Raw genomic sequence first — 20,115 nt, 5'->3', positions numbered from 1 at the left:
ACATAAAGCAGCCTAGAATATTATTTTTAAAATACGAATGGGATTATATAAGCCAAAAAAATTTTTTTCAACTTACCTTATGTCTTGGAAAATTTTCCACATTAGTTGCTATAGATCTGCCTCTTTATTTTTAACTGCCATATAGTATGATGAATGGATTGAAATGGTTTATTTAATCTCCTTCTTGGTAAGCATTTGAGTTATTATTACAAACTTCAGTCCATTAACATTTTTGGACATGCACTTTGAGGGGCACACATAGAACTGAAGTATAGGTTCATAAAATTGTTTGTTTTGTTTGAAGCATTTGCCAATATCAAATTTTTTATAGTTGCTATCAAATATAAAAACAGTTACATTTTAAATATCATAAAATTTTATTTGTCAGTTATACCTCAGTAAAGCTGGGTAGGGGGGAAGATGTATCAATGCATACAGACATTGTACCTTATTCCTTTAAACATCTTTGAGGGGGGAAGGCTTATCTGTGCCAAATGCCAGAGGGTTTACATTTTAATAAGCTTTTCAATAATTCTTGTCATTTAAATTCCAGTTCAGTGTTTTCCTCGACGATACTAAAAGCCTGGATTCGTGTTTTGTTCATGTTTGTATTTTCTTAGCATCTAACAGACATTCTATCCATATTTGTTGGACACATGAGTGCCCACACAATGAAATATATACATTAAACCAAGTGCATGAATCGGCATATGGAATTTATGAGTAGGTCAGAAGTGGAGGGAAAAATCAGGAGACGGTATATATTGTAATCGAGGTGAAGTTCAGAAAAAGTAGTAGCCTTAGAAGTTCCATGTTTAGACAGAGTAAGATGTTGCAGTGGAGGAGGGGTATTTTAGCAGCGCTTGCTTTGTGAGGGGCTGTTTGGTTTCCTGGAAAGTATGAGGTAGAATTTCTCTGCAGGTAATATAGCATTAGTCAGAGAAGATTGGGAAGGCCAGGGTAGGTTTGTCAGAGGGCCATCAGGTAGACGTGCCTGGTACTAGACCCTATTTGGAGACCCCCTTAAGTCTAAGAGAATTTCCAGTGTAAACTGGAAAGTTGCAGAGTTACATCACTTATCTAGCGATTCATAGCCAAACCCATTGAAAAAACTGGTCTTGTGTTCCTAACCTGATTTTTTAGAAATAGCCTTGCCAAGTATTAGTCACCCACTAGTAATTAATACTTTCTAGCAAGTAGGTAATTCATATGCATTTCATTTATTTATTATCTTACTCCACGTGGATGGTGGAAGCCAGTGGAGACTAAAGGTTAATAGTATAGCAACATTACCAATAAAGTTAGTTAATTGAATATTTATTAATCTATGCCTGATTTCCACATGGAGCTGTGTTAGGCACTAGCATTGTGGGAATTATACACAAGCAAAGAACAGAGCCTGCTCTCTGGAAGCTTCTCATCCCTTTACAAGCGGGGGTCAGAGATGGTATTTACAAGGACTGGCTTCCTTAGGGGAGATTTCCTGGCTTACACTCCTATAGCATCCTAGCTTATATAGAACCGTTCAATTATTACCCCATTATTGATCTTAATTTTGGCCTGTGATTTTGGAATTTTTTTCAGACACTGAAATGATCAGTACAAGTTTTATGATTTTTTGGCCCGTCAATTTTGCTTTATACCCTAGTGTTCTATATAAAAGTGAAACTGATTTTATCTTTAAATTCTCAGTTTCTTTTGGTTTCATTTAACTGAGGAGGAGGACATTTGCTAAGACTTCTTTAAAGACGCATTTTTTTTACTGCAGCCCCTCCACAGGTGGCATGAAAACACCTGGTTCAAACTCTGGCTCCACATCAGAAAGATGGAACGCTTTAAAAATGTGGATGCCTAAACCCAGCCCTGAAATTATGATTTGATGGTTTAGGGGGATGTCCAGGCAACTCTGATTTTTAAAAAGCTGCTCACATGATTCTGATACGTGGCTAGGATCCAGGCCCACTGAACAGGAGTACCACAACAGTTGCTCTGAATCCAAAAGTCCAGAGTGGAATCCAGTAAGATTGTGTGCTCGAAATTCCTGAAGATTTGTTTTAAATATATCTATTCAAAATCAGAAAGAGAGAGAGAGAGAGAGAGAGAGAGAGAGAGAGAGAGAGAGAGAGAGAGAGAAAGAAAGAAAGAAGGAAAAAAGTTAAGAAAGATGTTTCAGAAATCCCTTGGAAAAGTTGTCCTTATTTAATGAAGTGTATGTAACGAAGCCAAGTCGGAAGGTTTGTTGTTGACTGAAGCCCTGTAGGATCCACAAGAGGTGTATATATTTTGAGGGGTGGGGGAGTGGAGTTGAGTTTCTCACAAACAGAAATTTATTTTCTCACAGTTCTGGAGGATAGAAGTCCAAAATCAAGGTGTCAGCAGGTTTGATTTCTTCTGAGGCTTCTCTGCTCGGTTTGCAGATAGCTATCTTCTCAACGGTGTCCTCACATGGTCTTTCTTCTGTGAGTGCTTCAAAAAAAAAAAAAAAAAAAAAAAGAAAGAAAGAAAGAAAATAGGGCCTTAAGATGGGGCCTAATTGAATCTGACCAGTGTGCTTATGAGAGGAAATTTGGACACACAGGAGACACCAGTGATGGGCACGCCCAATAGATATATTGAAGAATTTTGTAACAAAATCTGAACTAGGTTAATTGTGCAAATGTTCTGTTTCCTAACTCTGATATTTTGTTCTGAGGAGAAAAATACATTTGGTGTGGATTTAGGTTGAGTTAATTTTACTAGAGATTGGTCATAATATGAAAGCTAACTTTATTGGTTATGTTACTCATTGCTATTTCCTGATAATTATTAAAACTGCCTTTAGCTTTTAAAAAGTATTTCTGATGACATTGAGTTTTCCAAATGCCTGCTAGCTCTCATACATGTTTGTTTTATATCCATTTGTTGATGAAGAGAAAGATTTGATTTCTCCCTCCAAATTTATTATACTTAGCCTTAGTCATCACAGATGGCTTTAAGTTGATACTTTTATGATACCTCTTGTTGCAAGTGACTGGCTTTCTGACTAGTTGTGATAAAAGTTAGATTTGTGATCAGAAATCTTCTGTATTTCTGAAATTTCGGAATAATTTTAGATTTATGGAAAAGTTGCAAAGATAGTAGATTTTCCATACATTCTTCACCCAGATTCCTCTGTTGCATTAATTTCTTATGTAACCCTGGTACGTTTGTCACAACTAAGAAACCCATAGCAGTACATCACTACCAAGAAAACCTCAGACTCTGTTCGTATTTCACTCATTTCCCCACTAACATCCTTCTTCTGTTCCGGGATCCAGTCCAGGATAACATATTGCCTTTAGCCACACTAATTTAAAAATAGTAAATGAGAGGATTAGGCAGAGCTCTTGTGAAAAATTGGAAAGTGGATGCTGTCCCTTTCTTCTCTCCAGTCTAAAATCTTTTCCTTTCTTTCACCCAGTCCCAGAGGCCAATTTCCAGGGTGGTATCCAACAGTAATCTATTAATTTTTTCTCTCCCTTACCTATCAAAATAGCATTCTGTCAACTGTTCTTCTTATAGCAAACTGTTTAGCAGCAAAAACATTCCAAACAACAAATTTACGTGTACTGTTGATGAATGGCAGCTACTTGATGTGTTAGCTTTCTTGTAAGTTTTGACAGGCAAAAATGTGTGCCCAACATGCATGCCCTAAATGGATAGAATGGAGTCCCTCATGGTAAAATTTGAGGGACTACAGTTGGTTGTCAGGGGAGCTGTTTTGTACAGAGAAACTCCCTGTCCTCCACTGCTGTGCATTTCTGCACATTTTCTGAGGAATCACCCATATTGCTTATGAACAGGTGAGAGCCTGAGGCTGCTGCCTCCGTCCCATGCAGGGTTAAACTTACACAGTGAGGTTGCGGGGTGCGTGAGGTCCCAGCCCCCAGTAGAGTTAGCTAGCTCTCCATCCTGATATGTGCAAGGAATAAGGGGGCTCCCCAAGGGAAAGAGAGGTTATCACCTCTAGTCACTGCCATTAAGGTCTTTCTGATTATAGTGGTTCTTTGGCTGAAAGGCAGGATGTTCTGTAAGTGCTGTTGTGGCTTTTGGTTGTGTCTCAAACCTTAATTAAGATTGTAAAATCAGCCTGAAAGAGTGTTTACAAGAGGTTGTTTGTTGTTGGCCCCGGCCAGACCTCTGGCTGGTTAAGGAACACAGGTTGTTTCTTCCTCTAACCTAGTCATTTCACCCCAACAGCTTAGTATGAAAATTTTCAAAAATACAGGAATGTTGAAAGCGTGTCATGGTGGACACCCACGTACCTATCTCCTACATCATGCCATGGCTGTGTTTGCTTTATCAAACACACAGCCATCTATTCATCTGTCAGTCCATCTTCATTGTTTGATGCCTTTCAAAGTACATTGTGGATATATATACTTACCCCATTACTTCATTGCTGACACAGTTATTTTTGAGGAAGCACAGAGTAAGAATTTTATGCTCTTTAACTTCAGAAAACTCTTGCCACAAAGAATTTCTGATGACTTCTGATTATGTTAGAATTGATAGTAACTTCAGGAAAGGAAAGTCCTTTTCATTCTTTTTCATTGCTGTTCCTTTTTGAGTTTGTCTTTCAATTTTTATTCAAGGGAGAGTTCACCAAAGTAGGGTGTGAGGCAAAAATATTTTGGGTATCACTAGGGTCAGTTTCCAACTTAGAAAAATATAACCTATCACTCTGGCATTTCTGTTTGGGACAATGTTTTAAAAACCCATTGCTCTATTATGTTTTTGAAATCCAGTTAATAAATTGTTCAAAATAATTATGAAAGGGGCAGATTTTATTAATCCTAACATCCTTTCATTAGGAGGCCCTTAACTTTAGATGAAATCATGGGACAAGAAAAAATGGTCCTAGGGCATCTTCCTGTTATAAGTTTAAAATACCAAATAATCCAAGCCTTTCACTAGCTCAGTGGTTCTCTAAAAGCATAAAGATCACCCAGGCCACTTGTTAACGATGCAGATTCTCTCCCATCTCCATAACATTCTGATTAGGCTAGGTGGGGCCCAGGAGTCTTTAACACGTGTCCTAAGTAAGTCCAAGGCAGAGAGTCAAAGGACCACACTTTGGGAAATACTGCTTTAATATTACTTAAATTATTGAAAATTTTTGCGTCTCATAATTGAGATTTAATGTAACCACACTGACCCTGATGTCTCATTTTGGTTTCCTAAAGTGCTATAACAGTGGCTCTCTTAACAGATAGCGGTGAATGCCAGCAACATACCCGAGCAAATACAGTCTCTTTCTGTGCAGGACTCTCAGGTATGTTTCTCTACCAGTCACTTATGTCCAAAATGCTTGGTAGACAGATTTTTAGAAAAACTAACATTTTAGAAAGATAGACAATTTCAGGGTAGTGCTTCCAAATCAGAGGCTTGTAAACTCTCTTTTTTAATGGGCATAGAGGACAAGAGTGTTGTTACTATTGATCATGATTTTCAGGACCTCCAACCTTTAAATGATGGGTTCAAGAGCAAGAATTGATTACCAGACTGCTTCTGAAATTGCTGGTACTGTGTGAAATAAGAAAAGGAAAGAAAATGACTGACCATTCTGTTAGATTCTGGCCACAAAACATTGTAGTAATAGTTAAATGATACTTTTTTTTTTTTTTTTTTGGTCCTGGTTGGATTACTATAACCTGTTTTCATAATTCTTTTATCATTGAATTTTATGGGCCAATTTATCTTTACAACTTGCCTTGTAAAAATAATAGTTCAGTGACTGTGAAATGCATTTATATTAGAAGTTATATGACAGAAGACGTGTGTGTGTGTGAGCAGAGTCATGTTGGGTGCTGATGAAGGGTGATGAGCAATGCGTGGGAGAAACGATGAACATGGAGGCAGAGTGTAGGCTGCCATTCTGGTTTTGCTGTATACTTAATAGGCAAGCCCTCTGCTCTCAAAGTAGCTATACTATGAAGCCTTTAGCTCATAGTTTGTTTGTTTGTTTTTGGTTTTGTTTCAAAAATCAAATCGGCATATTCCATTTAAATTCATTTCCATCCTTCCTAATCTGTATTTTATGAAACAGCTGTATAGGAAACAGAGTGGGAATTCATGGTTGCCGGAAACCTATTTGAGGTCAGATATTTAGTCCTTGACCCTTATGTTAGGCTGAGGAAGCAAAGATTTGCAAAGGTTCAGTGGCTCACCCAAAGTCACACAACTGGTTTGAGGCAGAGGCAGGGTTCAGTTTAGGTTTTTACACTGTATTAGGCAACTCAGTAAAACACCTGGACATAAACTGTAGGGATTGGTTGAATGATTAAAGGCAAGTTAGGAATAATAATGGGTCAGAAGGCAAAGAGAGTAAACAGGAAAAGGGATTAGGAGAACTAGTGTTATATAACATGTAGTTTATAACTCATTTTAATATATATTATTTTGTTCTCCCAGCAACATTTTGAGGCAGGTATTATCCCCATGTTGTAAACGGGAAAATAGATTCAGAAAATGACTAGCCTATAGTTGTATAGCTGGTCAGTGGCACAGCCAAGGCTTGACCTGAAATATCTTATTGTCCTACTCCAACAGGAAGGTCTGCTCATGTCCAGGGATTCATAGGTATAGGAAAAGGCTGTGTAGTAGCGGTCATGGTTCATGATATGTATTCAAGGAAATAGGCTTTAGGTGAGAAAGGCAGGAAAGATAAAACAGTGGCCTAATCTACTGGGTTCCACCTTCCTCTGCATCCTGAGGTTTAAGTTGAAGGTTCCCAAACAAACCTCTGCATCACCAAAACCTCTGTGCATCACCAAAGCCCAGTGGCTCTGGTTGCAAGGTGCCTATTCAGATGGCTGAGCCTTCTTCTCTGGACTTACTGCAGTTTATACCAATTGTTTATAGTCTCATCCTATGATGAGGCTTCCTGTATGAAATGTTTATATTCACAATTGTGATGGAAATTAGACATCGTTCCAACCTTCACACACAGGTGATATGTGGCTAAATAAGACTAGCATGTGTAAAGACATAGTTTTGAAGTTTCCAGAAAGCAAGGGCTCTATGAATCAAGGGATATCATGATTTTGTTTGTTTTCTGAGTTTATAACACTGTTTGCTGTTTTGTTTTTAAAGGCCCTACCCAATGCTAGTGAGGACTATAGAGAAGCTTCTTGCGCTGTGAACCTCGTTTTAAGATTAAGGTAAATAATATTGTTGTTTATTTTCTATCACTTTTCCTATAGTACAATATTCTGATCACATTCATTAACTTTTCATAAGATTAGCATAAATTAACATTGTTAACTTACTTGATTTCCCGAAAGAGCCAGTGTATGCTGTGTTGCTAGGACTAATTGCTCTCTCTCTGAGCTGCTTACTAAAGAAGAGTCAAAAAGAAAAGCACCATGCAAGTGTGCCTTGCTGTTTCATTCTTGGGTTTTTCCTTTTCGTTTTTTACAATGTGAGATCACAGTAAGAGATTTTTAATGAGTTTCTTTCACACTTCAGCAGTCAGTCTCTGTCAGAAATAAACCATGCTTGTGCTACAAGTTGCCTGTTCAGAACATTTTTCAGTGGCAGGTTTGATCAGCCACTATGGAGAGATGACAGATGTATTTTGAAAGAACCCTCAGTCTTCTAGGAAATGGACACAAATATGGTGCCTGGCAGTATAGTCTTTGTATCTAGGGAATGAAAACTCTTTCTACTAAAGGATTCTTAAATTTTAGTGTCCATCTTAATGTATATTCTTTGTTAAGAATTTGGTATCTCAAGACAAAAGAAATTTGCTTAAACTTAATTATAAACAGCTTAATTTACCAGGTCAATCGGAATATGGTCACATTTTTTAAGGTGTTTTAAAACAAGTTATACATGTTCTCCTTTGACAATTAAACAAATAAAACACATGGCGAATGGACCGTTTTCAGGGCTGTGGCTATAAAAAGAAGGTTCATGTTCAAGGTTAGTTTCCAGCCCTCTGAGTTATCATAGCAGAATTATCATTGTGGTAATCACCCCTTCCTTCTGATGGCCATTTACAATCTGCTTACCAAGGGACCCTCCCAACAACCCTTGGTGTGATTTAATTCAGAGTTGATTTCCCAGTCAAGCAGTGAAATTATTACAAGACTGGTTTCCTTATATTTGAAGGAAGCCTTGATTATGAGTTACAATTAGCATATTTCACAATCTCCAAAGAATGAAATAGCCTAGTCCCTTCTCATTTAACTTTGGAACCAGGTGCTCCTTTCATTTATTTTTCACTTGTTTGTTTATACATTCGATTCACCAGTATTTCTGAGAAACCCACCCTGTGCCTGGCCCGGTGTTTGTCATTGGCATGCGAAACTATGGAGGTTATAGTCTAGTCCACGGAGTGTGCAGTGTTGGAAGTAAGCTTTACAATCCAGTCATCTAATCTCCTACTTTATATATACAGGGGTCTTTTCTATAGTGTCCCTGCTGGGTATTTACCAAGCCTCTGTGCATACTTCCGCTCACTCTTTTTCCACAATCACCCCTATGATATTGAAAAGCTTTCATTGTTATAGTTCATCTTCTCCTGAAGATTCTACTGACCTGCCTGCTCTGGGTTCCTATGGGCTCAAATTCTGGCCCTCAGAGCAAATATCAGGCTCCCTGGATAAAAGTCTCCTGAAGGGTGTTAACATGTATATTTTGAACCTTACTTTTCAATATTGTCTTGCTCTAGGTAATAGAACAATATAATACAAATACATTTCCTCATTTTTCTGAGAGCCATTTGTATATTTGCAAGGCTTGTTCTTCTATTTTCCCAGGCAAAGCAGTGCAAGTAACTTTAGCTGTGCTTTTCATAATACGGTTCTATATCCCACTCATAATCCTGGGTGTTCACCTTTGTTGACATTTAGTCTGCACCTACTTTTGTTTTCTTTTGCTCATGGGTCTAGGTGGTGGTTTTCCTGAATTTGTGGCTTAGATCACTAGTCCTACAGGATGCTTTAAAAAGAAAGGGTTCCATTTCCAGATAAGTTAAGAAACAGCGGTTCATGGTATCCATCGATTGTGTACATACACACACACCTATTTTGGAAATTACAAGGCACATTAACATTAAATGTTCAAAGAAGTCCTGCAGGAAAGGAAGTTGTTTACTCTAAAACCTAGTTGACCTCAGAACTGCTTTCATGGAATTGTTTTCCATTTTAACAGTGTTCCTTTTAAATATAAGCGAACACCCATATTTAAATGCTGGCCTCCAGATGTGGTCTGAGCAGGCTGGAATACAGTAGGAAAATCATGTGATTTTTGCAAATCATGCTCCGTATTTCTCCTAAATCAGCGGGTCTCATTGCCTTTTGCAACATTCATGTACCGTAGTGGCAAATTTAGCATGACCTAACACTCAAACTAAACTTGATTTTGTTTTTTCTATTTGACAGGCTACCAAGCCTAATTCTGAATTGCAATGTATGTTTTAAAACTCTCTCTCTGTCTTAATCTTTACTACTATAATAATGAACTTGCTTTTGACTCATTGCTTGCCCACCATACATTTCATTCTTGATTGTCAATGTGTCATATTAGTTACAGTGTTTGAATATATATCACTTGCCAGTTTGATGAACCTATTTTTGACATCTTTTTCTAAAACATTGATTAACATGTTCAACAATTCCAAGTATGACAGAGCCTCCGGCTCTGGCTCTGTTAGAAATCGCTCGCTTTTTGAATGGCTTTCAATAATTAGCTAGTATTTTATGGTATAGTTGTTCAACCAAAACCAAATCCTATCGACTCCCCTGCCTTTTAGTGGACATTAACCATTCAGAAGGATATCATAAAAGAATTCATTGAAAGTGTTGCTGAAATTAAGACATGTTATAACAATGGTATTTTCCTGAATCTAACAGCCTAGAAAATATGGAAATGGTTTTTAGTATAACTTATTTTAGTGAACATATGTTGATGCCCAATTGTTTGTATACGTTTTTCCCCTATATTTTTTACAGGGTTTTTTTAAGCTAATGTTTTTCATATTTGAGAACTTAAGCATTTCTCAGAATATAATGTTGGACTCCTCGAAGGGCAAACCTTATACTTTAATTTGAGAAACAGCCTATGAAAGTTAAAAGTTAAATGCTTTAAAATTTTTGTGATCACTCTGCTGACGTAAATGTAAAAAGCCAATATATTCATTCATTTTGTAAATATTTATTGAGCACCTGCTATGTGCATTTGTGATGCGATGGGGAAAGAAAAGAAGACACATTTCTTGCCCTCCAGGAGCTTATATTCTAGAGGCAGGGAGAAGAACAATTCCAATATTTATATTACTTATATGATATATTATGATACATCAAGTTCTCCGAAGTAGAAGCTACATCAGGAGGATAGAAAGTATAGGGGGTGCTATTCTGTATTAAGGAAAGCATATTAGTTTTCAACTGCTATGTAACAAGTTACCACAAACTTAGTGGCTTAAGACAACCTAGATTTACTATCTCACGGTTGCTTTAGGTCAGAAGTCTGGGCACCGCTTAGGTGGGTTCTCTGCTGTGTCTTACAAGTCTGCAAGTAAGGCATGCTTACCTGGAGCTTGAGGTCGTCTTCCAAGCTTATTTGGATGTTGTCAGAATTCAGTTCCTTGCGATTGTGGACCGAGGTCCTCCGCTCCTTCAGACCATCCCACTCCACAGTCAGTTCACAACGTGACTTTGCTTTATTCAAGGGCAGAAGGACACCATCTCCCCTCCTCTCTCCTCCAAGAGCTCAGTCCCTCTGTTAAAGGTTTTTTACCTGATTAAGCCCGTCCCATTAGGATAACCTCCTTTTTGATTAAGTCAAAATCCGCTGATTTGGAACTTGCATTCCAACTGCAGAATCCATTCACCTTTTCCATATAACATAACTTAATCATGGGAGTGACAGCCCATCATGTTTAAAGATCCTCTTCACACTCAGGGGTGAGGATGATGCAGGAGATGTACCCCCGGGGACAAGAATATTGGAGGCAGACATAAAATACTGCCTACCACAGAGGGCTCTCTAAATAAAGTGATATTTGAGCAGACCACGGATGGAGTAAGGATTCAAACCATGAGGTTGTTTGTGGAAGGAGAGAGTTCTAGACAGAGCACACAGTGACTGCAAAGATTCTTGGTCAGAAGCATATTATAAGCAGTTATAAAAAACCAGCGGGAGGACCCGTGTGGACAGAGTGGTGAAGGATGAGGTCAGAGAGCTACCACAGGCTGAATCACATAGGGCCATGTGGCCTGTGGTAAAGACTTTGGATATCACTGTTAGTGGGTGGGAACCATTGAAGGTTTGTGAGTGATATGATGTGAGTTAAATTTGAAAATGAGCACTGTGATTGCTTTATGGAGAATAAACCATAGAGACGCCACTTAGGTGGAAGCAGAGAGCCCACTGGCAGGCTATCACAGAGATGCAGAGAGTGATGATGGGACCTGGACCAGGGTGGGCAGTAATGGAGGTGACAAGCAATTATTGGACTCTAGATGGAGGTGTGAGAAATCAAAGATTATTCAAGGACTGGGCCTGAAAATATGGGTGAATGGAATTGCTGTTTCCTGAGATGTGGAGGAGAGTTGGAGTTGTGGGTGGGGTGGAATCAAGAGTTCAGTTTCACAGAAACTCATAGACACAGACAATAGTTTAGTGGTTACCAGAGGGTAAGCTGGGTGGGGGGTGGGAGATGAGGGTAAAGGGGGATCAAATATATGGTGATGGAAGGAGAACTGACTCTGGGTGGTGAACACACAATGGGATTTATAGATGATGTAATACAAAATTGTACACCTGAAATCTATGTAATTTTACTAACAATTGTCACCCCAATAAATGAAAAAAATAAATGAAAAAAAAAGAGTTCAGTTTCAGACACGTTAAGTTTGGCTTGTCTGGTGGAGATCTATGTGATGAGGACACGTAGGGTGCATCAGTCTAGATTTCAAAGGAAATGGATTTCTGAGCTAGAGATGTAAATTTGAGAACTGGTGGCACATATGGTATTTAAAGCCATGCAATTATATGAGATCACCTGGGGAGTGATGAAGGAAAAGAAGAGAAGTGGTCTGGTACACCCTCAGGTGGGGCATGGATGAGGAACAATGACCTGATTGATAAGGAGAGGCGGGTGCAGCACAGGAGGGAATGGTGGTCTGGTAAACCAGAGGAAGTGTCTCAAGAAAGGAGTGAAAAGCTGCTATCGATTGCTATTAATAGAGCAAGTAAAATGGAAACTAAGAATTCACCATTGTATTTGGCAAAATGCAGCATGTTTTCGACCTTGGCAAGGATTGTTTCAGTGGAATGATAGAGACAAAAGCCTGATTGAATTGGGGTCAGGACAGAGTGGCAAGAGAGAACATGAGGTAACAAGGATAGATAACTTGTTAGCACGATAATTCTTGCTAGAAATTTGCAATATACAGGGGAGCAAAGAAAGAAATGGAGTGAAAGGAGTTCTTTTTCAGAAGCATTATTTATGTAGGTTAATGGGAATGATCCCATTGAGAAGGAAAAATGGAATAAGAGAGGGGACGTTGTAAGACTGATGTCCTCAGATGGGTGGAAAGGGGTGATGCGCAGGCATCCACGTAGGTCAGACTTAGGAGAACGGGGAGTTCACCTGTTGGACAGTGTAGCCACCATCATGAAGGGCAGGCAGAGGAGCGAGGAGACTAGTATTTGGGCCGGGCCAGATAGAAGTCTTCTCGTTTCTATTTTCTCAGTAAAATAAGGTGTGTCGTCTGTTGAGAGTGAGGAAGGAAAATATGTTCAAGGTTTGAGAAATGAGGTGATAATTGTGTAGGAGAGCTGCAGAGTAAATTTGCCATGTTAGTGGCTGAATTTAAGGACATTATCCTGATGTTCCAGAATATAAATATGTATGTGAGTGTGAATGTAATTGAAACAGAAACAACATTTTAAAACATTCATAGAAGATTCTGTGAGAACACCCACGGGTCCCAGTTTTAGAATCACTGTTTAAATCGTAAACAAATATGGATCATAGAATTGGCCTCAGTGATCTCCTGTGTGCAGGGTGGCAGTCTCCTGCCTTTCTCTCTCACCACCAACACCCCCTCATAGGTCTGACTCCCTTCCCTTAGAACCCTCAAAGTCACATGCTCGTTGAGGATCAGAAACCTGTCATCCGGTATCCGCCCGGTCATACAATTTCTTCATATCACATTCCCCATTTGAAATTTACTCCAGATCACTTGTATCCCCTCCGGGCCCAGAGAAGTTATTTCCTAAACCATTCTGTGTGAGAGGAAGCTGGAAGGTTCTGGCTAGTGTTTATCAGATTTTATAAGATCCATGCCCTTGTTTGTACCCTTCTCATTCCTTTTTCCACATCAAAATTGCAATACATATAAGTAAGTAAGCACACACATATACACATATAGACACACACACACACACACACACACACACACACACACCCCTCACTCTCTCTTTGCGAATCACTGGTCTAGACAATGTGTGGCTAGTGGGTACTGGGAAACAGTACGCTTGCCTTTCTTGTCCTCTGAGGTCATCTGGGCGTGACATTTATGTGTGTTGTGCTCTACAGGCTGCTGGGTAGAGACTTCAGTTCAAGCCGGCCTTTCATCAGTTCTTAACTAGTGCTCTGTGGATGGCTGCCTTCTCCACCTCTCGGAAAGGTCATTCTGACTTACTTTTTGACATAGCATTTTACAGACCTACCTCCTAGGAGTGTGGCTCCCCCCCCCCCCCCCCCCAATCACCTTCATTCTGCAAGTAGGAAACTGGGAATATTTCACGTTTCAAAATGTCACATTCTATGAAAAAAGACATACATTGTGGCTAGAAGTAGTATATTTATTTTTCTATTATTCATTTCTGGTGATCATAGGCAAAAGACTGAGGTGGCAAAGGCTAATACTGTCCTTGAAAAAAATATAAAATTGCTTTAACATACTTTTAAAACTGACCTGTTGTTTTGTAAGCTTGGAGACAAAGGATTAGACCTTAGGTCTCAAAAATCGAATGCTGGATGGAGATAGTTAAAATGTAGTTTTTTCTTGTTTTCCTGTATGTGCTTTTCTGCAAATGTTCTCTTGTCCATTGTGTATATGGCGATGTCATCTATGTTATTTAAAAAAAACAAAACCCTGAATATCATAAAGTTAGGCACAAGATGAAGAAATCCTCTTAAACACATTCCAGGAGGAAAACACCAAGTAGGTGATCTCATAGTTTATATACTGCCAAAGAATGGCAGAACAATTTCTGGTTTGAGCTAAACATTGAACAAATATTTGCCATTAGTATATTTTTCATAAAATAGGATAGTCATGTATTTGACACAAAACATGTTTTTCATAATCAGGATCACTAGTTTGGAAAAATGATGAACTTGTCAATTAAATTGCTAATTCCTTTGTGCCGGGTACAATTCATACTTTTTGACAGCTCAGCCCAGTGGATCGTAGTTATGGTTTCACTAAAGGCAACCATGGCAGTCGTTACACAGAGATGCTCTGATATGGTGTAGGCCACCAATTTGCTCATAATGAATTTACCTTGTTATTATGTAGCAGTATCATTATATCTTGATGAGTCACTTAAAGACCGGAGGCCAACAAAAGAGCTTTCCTGCTTGTAGGGAAAAATGATCTCTAGAGTAGGATATTTATTTTAACAAGAATCCTTTAGCATGACAATATTGTCTAATTTGATTTATTAATTTAATGTATTAAATGGTGAATTTAGCTATTGGTATAGACTTGAGTAAATTATAATTTCATAAAGAAAGCTAAAGTTGATAAAAACAATGTTGATCACTGTTTTAGCATCTGTATGCCTAAATTATAATTCTGTATTATTATTCTGGAGGGATCAGAATTCTTAAATCATTCTCTAGCCTGTAAAATCAGGCTAATTACATAATTCTTACTAGTCAAGTGGTTTAGAAGCTTGATTAATTTATCCCAGAAGGTTAAATAGTGTAGGCATAGTGTTCAATTGTGGCAATGCCTTTTAGTACATGTTCTTTTTTTTCCTTAACAAACTACTTATTTATGGCTTTCTTTGTGCAAGTCTTTGTTGAAAATCCAAAGATGAGTAAGACAGAGTTTCTGTAGTCAAAAGAGCTTCCCGTGTAGGCGGAGAGATCAGACCCTGAACAAATGGCTATAATACAAGGTAGAAAGTGATAAATGCACTAAGAAGACAGATGAAAAGAAGAGCTATGGGTAATTAAAGGTAGGTGAGAACCCTTTTGTCTGAATGTTACCTTTGGGTTTCTAGTTCCCATAGTAACCAGTGTTTATTTTTTTCAACATCCAAATTTCGAGAAGAGTGATGGTTAGGTTGAATCCAGGGGCAGTGTCAGGCTGTGGTCTTTGGTGCTGACCTCCTGAGACTTCAATTATTTCTGACAAGACCCTGTTTGTTTTCCAGTAGTGGTATGTATAAATATGTAGGAAGCAACTTATTAGAAATACAGTTCTTTAAAATGAAAAATATTTGACATTTTACTCAATTTTTTAAAATGTTCTCTTTTGGTTCTTGCCATTTCTCTGAGAATTGGACTCGTTGTTGCACATCTTTGCTTTATGGTCTGTGAGGTCCTTTAAGTGATGATGTTCCTCTTATGTGCCAGGCATGGTGATAAGCACTGCGTGTGCTTTGTCTAGTGTAATCATCATGAAACCTCCACGGCATCAATCCTGTGACTGCCATTTTATAGCTGAGGAGAGTAAGGTGTAAAATCATGGCAGTGTTTTGCCCAATGCTGTACAGCTCAGAAGACGCAGAAATAGGGCTTGACCCTGGGTCTGTTCTTGCTCTTCTCCGCTTGGCCCTGTGGCCGAGCTCTCTCCTGTTCCATTTTGAATGCAGTAAGAAACTCATACACATCCAGGATTGTTACCTTTACCCGTCTTTTCTTTAACATTTCACATAAATGTTCTTTTAACAATAATTCCTGATAAACTCATCATTAAATATTGTGACAGGAATACCTGAAAATATTTTGGAGGAGATGCTGAAGGTAATGATGCAAATAGCAGCCGGCATTTGTAGTCTTTTATAATTTTGGAAGCACTGTCACATCCCTTGCCCGATATAATTTTTCTTTTCATTCTATGCTTGTTGCTTTCCTACAGTCACGGAGCTAGTATACCCAGGCTGGAGACTGGGTCTTCTGATGTTAATTCAGTGTTATTGATCATATGGTCCATGGAGATAGTATAAATATGTAGTGTAGGGTAAAGGGCTTTTGCATCTACAAAATTTTCCTGCTAGTAAACATGCTAAATCAAGTCACATGTATATTCAGAAAAACGTGGTACTGTAAGGAAGGGAAGCAAAATAGACAAATTAAAAATCATTCATTATGAGATGTCTTTTTTTTTTTCTGACAATGGAGCATGACGTTCGTGAGTGTAAATACTTTCAGCAATAGGGATTGTATAAAGTTCTTTATTTTTGAATGATACATGGTCATCTTAGAAATTTAGAATCTCAATTAAAAGAAAGAAGAACAAGAAATAAAATCATCCATAATCCTACCCAGAGATACATTAGTATTAGCCTCTTAATAAATATTCTTCTAGTCTTTTTTCTACCTTTATGTTAATGTATACTTTAATGTTAGTATATAAATATTATAATACTAACATATTAATGGTAGTATATAAATATTTTGCTTATTTTTATGAAACAGTTGTTTTATAATCTGCTTTGTTTGTTACTGTCCTTGATATCTTATCAATGAGTATAAGTCTACACAGTCCTTTTAAGTGGCTGTCTTATATTTTGACTGTGCCAAAACATTACTTAAAAAGTATTGTTTGATATATACGGAGTTCCCAGTTTTAAGTGTAGCAGCATATAAAAGCTTATATATGCAAAAACGATGTTTGAAAAGTGGCCAGTAAAAAAAAAATCTTTTTGACGTTGGTGAAATGTTCTTCTTAGAGGTTAAGAAACCTGGAGATACATAATTGAGTAAGCGCAGTATCAAAGTGCACGGGGGTTATAAGGACTGGTTGTGGCTTTGGGTCAGGGGGATGTCACTACCCCTGTAGCAGCTGATGCTGCTTCCTCACACTGTGTTAGGCCTGAGTTCTTACAACAGCATTTTCACTAAGGCACTGCACTGAGAAGCCACAAAAATGCATGATTCCTCAGTGTAACGTGCTCACCAGTGATAGAACACAAATGTAGGGTTCCATTTTGCCGCTGTTCTTTTGGATTCTCCCTTCTAATGCATACCTATTCTTTAGGAAATCCTCCCTTGGCTGCTTGCTGGGGTTAGAGGAAGTGATGTGTGGGACATAACAATTGGAGAGAGGAGAGATTTTCTTCATTCTTTTAGAACAGTACACAATGCCTAGCATGTGACAGACCCTTAATAAGTGTATATTACAGGAGTGCCGACTGAGGGATTCTTAACTAAAGACATGTTGCACACACTTTTAATATCAAGGTGCCGCACAAGACATTTTTTTATGTGTGCAGCTCTTTATTTTTGATGCTATACTGGAAATGTGTACAAAAATTACTAGATGTCCTTTACAAAAACTCCCAAGGTAATACTTTCGATATAATATTATATCTTATTTTTTAAAACCTATATGGATTCCATGCTATAAGAACTGCTAGACATAATTTCTGTGGCAGAGCTATAAAGGGACATCATGGTGAATAAGGATCCTTATGGAAGCATTCTCTGCCCTTCTATATACCCATATTAGGGTACTTCTCCTAGGCTATCCATTGGCTGTACCTACCTACCTCAGGGTCTCAGGACCAAGTCTCAACATGCAAGTTTTGAAATGTCGCTATGTTTCCTCCTCCAGACCCCTCTCTGGTAGAAGGCTCCCTACTAAAAAAAAAAAGAAAAGAAATAAAAATAAAAATAATTCATCCTGCCTCTTTAGGCCATTTAAGGGTGGAAGCTGGCATGCTCTTATGGAGCTTATTCATAACTGCAGCTCAGAGTGTTTTCAGGGGAGCTCTCATCTGACCTCAGAGAACTGCAGTGAATTGTGCAATGTCACATGACCAGTCACTGTCAGTGCCAAGAACAGTGCCCTGACACCAACCCCACAGAGGTAGCCTCCTTGCTGTCCTCTCTCATTGTAAGTTCCCCAGTGCTCTGGCCTGCTGGTCTTACTTGCTGAACTAATTGTTTGGTCACATTTCTAGAACTTTCTCATCTTCCTCGAGCTCCTGCTTCTTTCTCCTGAGCTTTTTAATGTCATTGCACAGATATGCATGAAGAGGAAATGTGTTAAAAATAGTGAGTACCTTAACAAGCTTTGGTGGCCTTTAAGTCAATATTAATTACCTGATTCCTTGCTGGTAATAACCTGAAATTTTAACAGATGTCTTAGTGTTTTCAAGTTATCCTTTCTGGCACTATGCAGAGGCTGTCTCCCTTTCCCTTTTTTATATTTCACCTTTCCTGGCTCCTGATGAAGTAACCTTCTGCTCTTAGCATTCTAAAAATTCTCTCCAGTTTTCCTGGGGGAAGGGTGTCTCTTAGGATGTGTCCTCGTGATCAGAGCTGAATAATTCTGAGGACGGTTTGCAATGTTATTTCAGTTCTCACTTCCCATATCCCTGGAGATAATGAGTGGTAAAATTTCTTCCTCAAAATGTTGATGGTAACAAGCATACTTCAGTTTGGGGGCTTTCTTTGCATTAACTTTTCTTTCCCCATTGAAACCAGGCTTCTTGGAATATACATTCAATGGTATTTTGCAATTCTCAGAGTACTGGAAAACTTTGTTCTTTTTACAGTTCTTAACTAGTGATGTAGTGGGAAATCTCTGCTGCTCAGTGAATTTCATTGGTTGGCCTTTGTATTAGTTTTCTATCTCTGCTCTAAGAGATTACCACATACCTAGTGGCTTAAAACAGCAAAAAATTATGATCTTACAGTTCTAAAGTCAGCAGTCTAATATGGGTCCCACTGGGCTAAAATCAAGATGTTGGCAGAGCTGTGTCCCTTTCTGTGGAGACTCTGTTTCCTTAACTTCTTTTTAAAGGCTTTATTTATTTATTTATTTTAGAGCAGTTTTAGTTTCACAACAAAATTAAGAGAAAGGTACAAAGATTTCCCATTTACCCCTTGACCCCACACATTCATAGACTTCCTGTTATCAATATCCCCAACAAAGTGGTGTGTTGGTTTGTCACAATCTGTGACCCTATGTTGATACATCTTTATTACCCAAAGTCCGTAGTTTACATTATGGTTTACACTCTTGGTTTTGTATGTTCTATGGGTTTGGACAAATGTATAATTAAATGTATCCAACTTAATAGTATCATATGGTGTTTTCACTGCCCTAAAAATCCTCTGTGTTCTCTCACACTCCTGACAACCACTGATCTCTTTTATTGTCTCCATCGTTTTGCTTTTTCCCAGAATGTCACATAGTTGAAATCATACAACATGTGGCCTTTTCAGATGGGCTTCTTTCACTTAGTAATATGCATTTAAAGTTCCTCCCTGTCTTTTCATGTCTTGATAGCTCATTTCTTTTTAGCTATGAATCATATGCATTGTCTGTATGTTCCACAGTTTTTTGGGTTTTTTGTTTTTGTTTCTTATCCATTCACCTCTGAAGGACATCCTGGTTTGCTTCCAAGTTTGGGCAGTTATGCATAAATCTGTTATAAACATCCATGTGCAGGTTTTTGTGTGGACGTAAATTTTCAGTTCCTTTGAGTAAATACCAAGGCCAAGGAGCACGACTGTTGGATTGTGTGGTAAGAGTGTGTTTCATTTTGTTAAGAAATTGATAACTGTCTTTCAATGTGGCTGTACCATTTTGCATTCCCGCCAGCAATGAATGAGACTTCCTGTTGCTCCACGTCCTTGTCAGCATTTGATGTTGGTGTTGTCGTTGTCAGTGTTCCAGATTTTGGCCCTTCTAAGAGGTATATAGTGGTATCTCGTTGTTATTTTAATTCACGTTTCCCTGATGACATATGATGTGGAGCATTTTTTCAGGTGCTTGTTTACAATCTGTCTATATTCTTTGGTGAGGTGTCTTAAAGTTTTGGGCCCAATTTTCTTTTCTTTTTTCTTTGTTTTCTTTTCATATGTTATCTTATTGTTGAGTTTCAGGA

The 20,115-nt window shown here is 38.3% G+C and overlaps 1 protein-coding gene across 4 annotated transcripts in view; it reads left to right on the top strand.

The window, feature by feature from the left end:
* STK39 (serine/threonine kinase 39) overlaps positions 1-20,115 on the top strand; it is a 282,358-nt gene that overhangs the window by 164,256 nt on the left and 97,987 nt on the right. For 2 of the 4 annotated variants that reach the window (XM_019727361.3, XM_074337417.2), the window contains 2 exons: positions 5,231-5,293; positions 7,114-7,181. In XM_019727361.3, coding sequence (XP_019582920.3) covers positions 5,231-5,293; positions 7,114-7,181 — 131 coding nt within the window. The remainder of the gene's footprint in view (positions 1-5,230; positions 5,294-7,113; positions 7,182-20,115) is intronic. The other 2 variants (XM_074337430.2, XM_074337427.2) reach the window with 1 other exon arrangement.

The sequence above is a fragment of the Rhinolophus sinicus genome, chromosome 17 (assembly GCF_057876585.1).
Source record: "Rhinolophus sinicus isolate RSI-liver-muscle chromosome 17, RSI-T2T, whole genome shotgun sequence".
Taxonomy (NCBI): domain Eukaryota; kingdom Metazoa; phylum Chordata; class Mammalia; order Chiroptera; family Rhinolophidae; genus Rhinolophus; species Rhinolophus sinicus.
The sequence above is the reverse complement of the archived record's forward strand: the minus strand, read 5'-3'. Positions and strand labels throughout refer to the sequence as shown.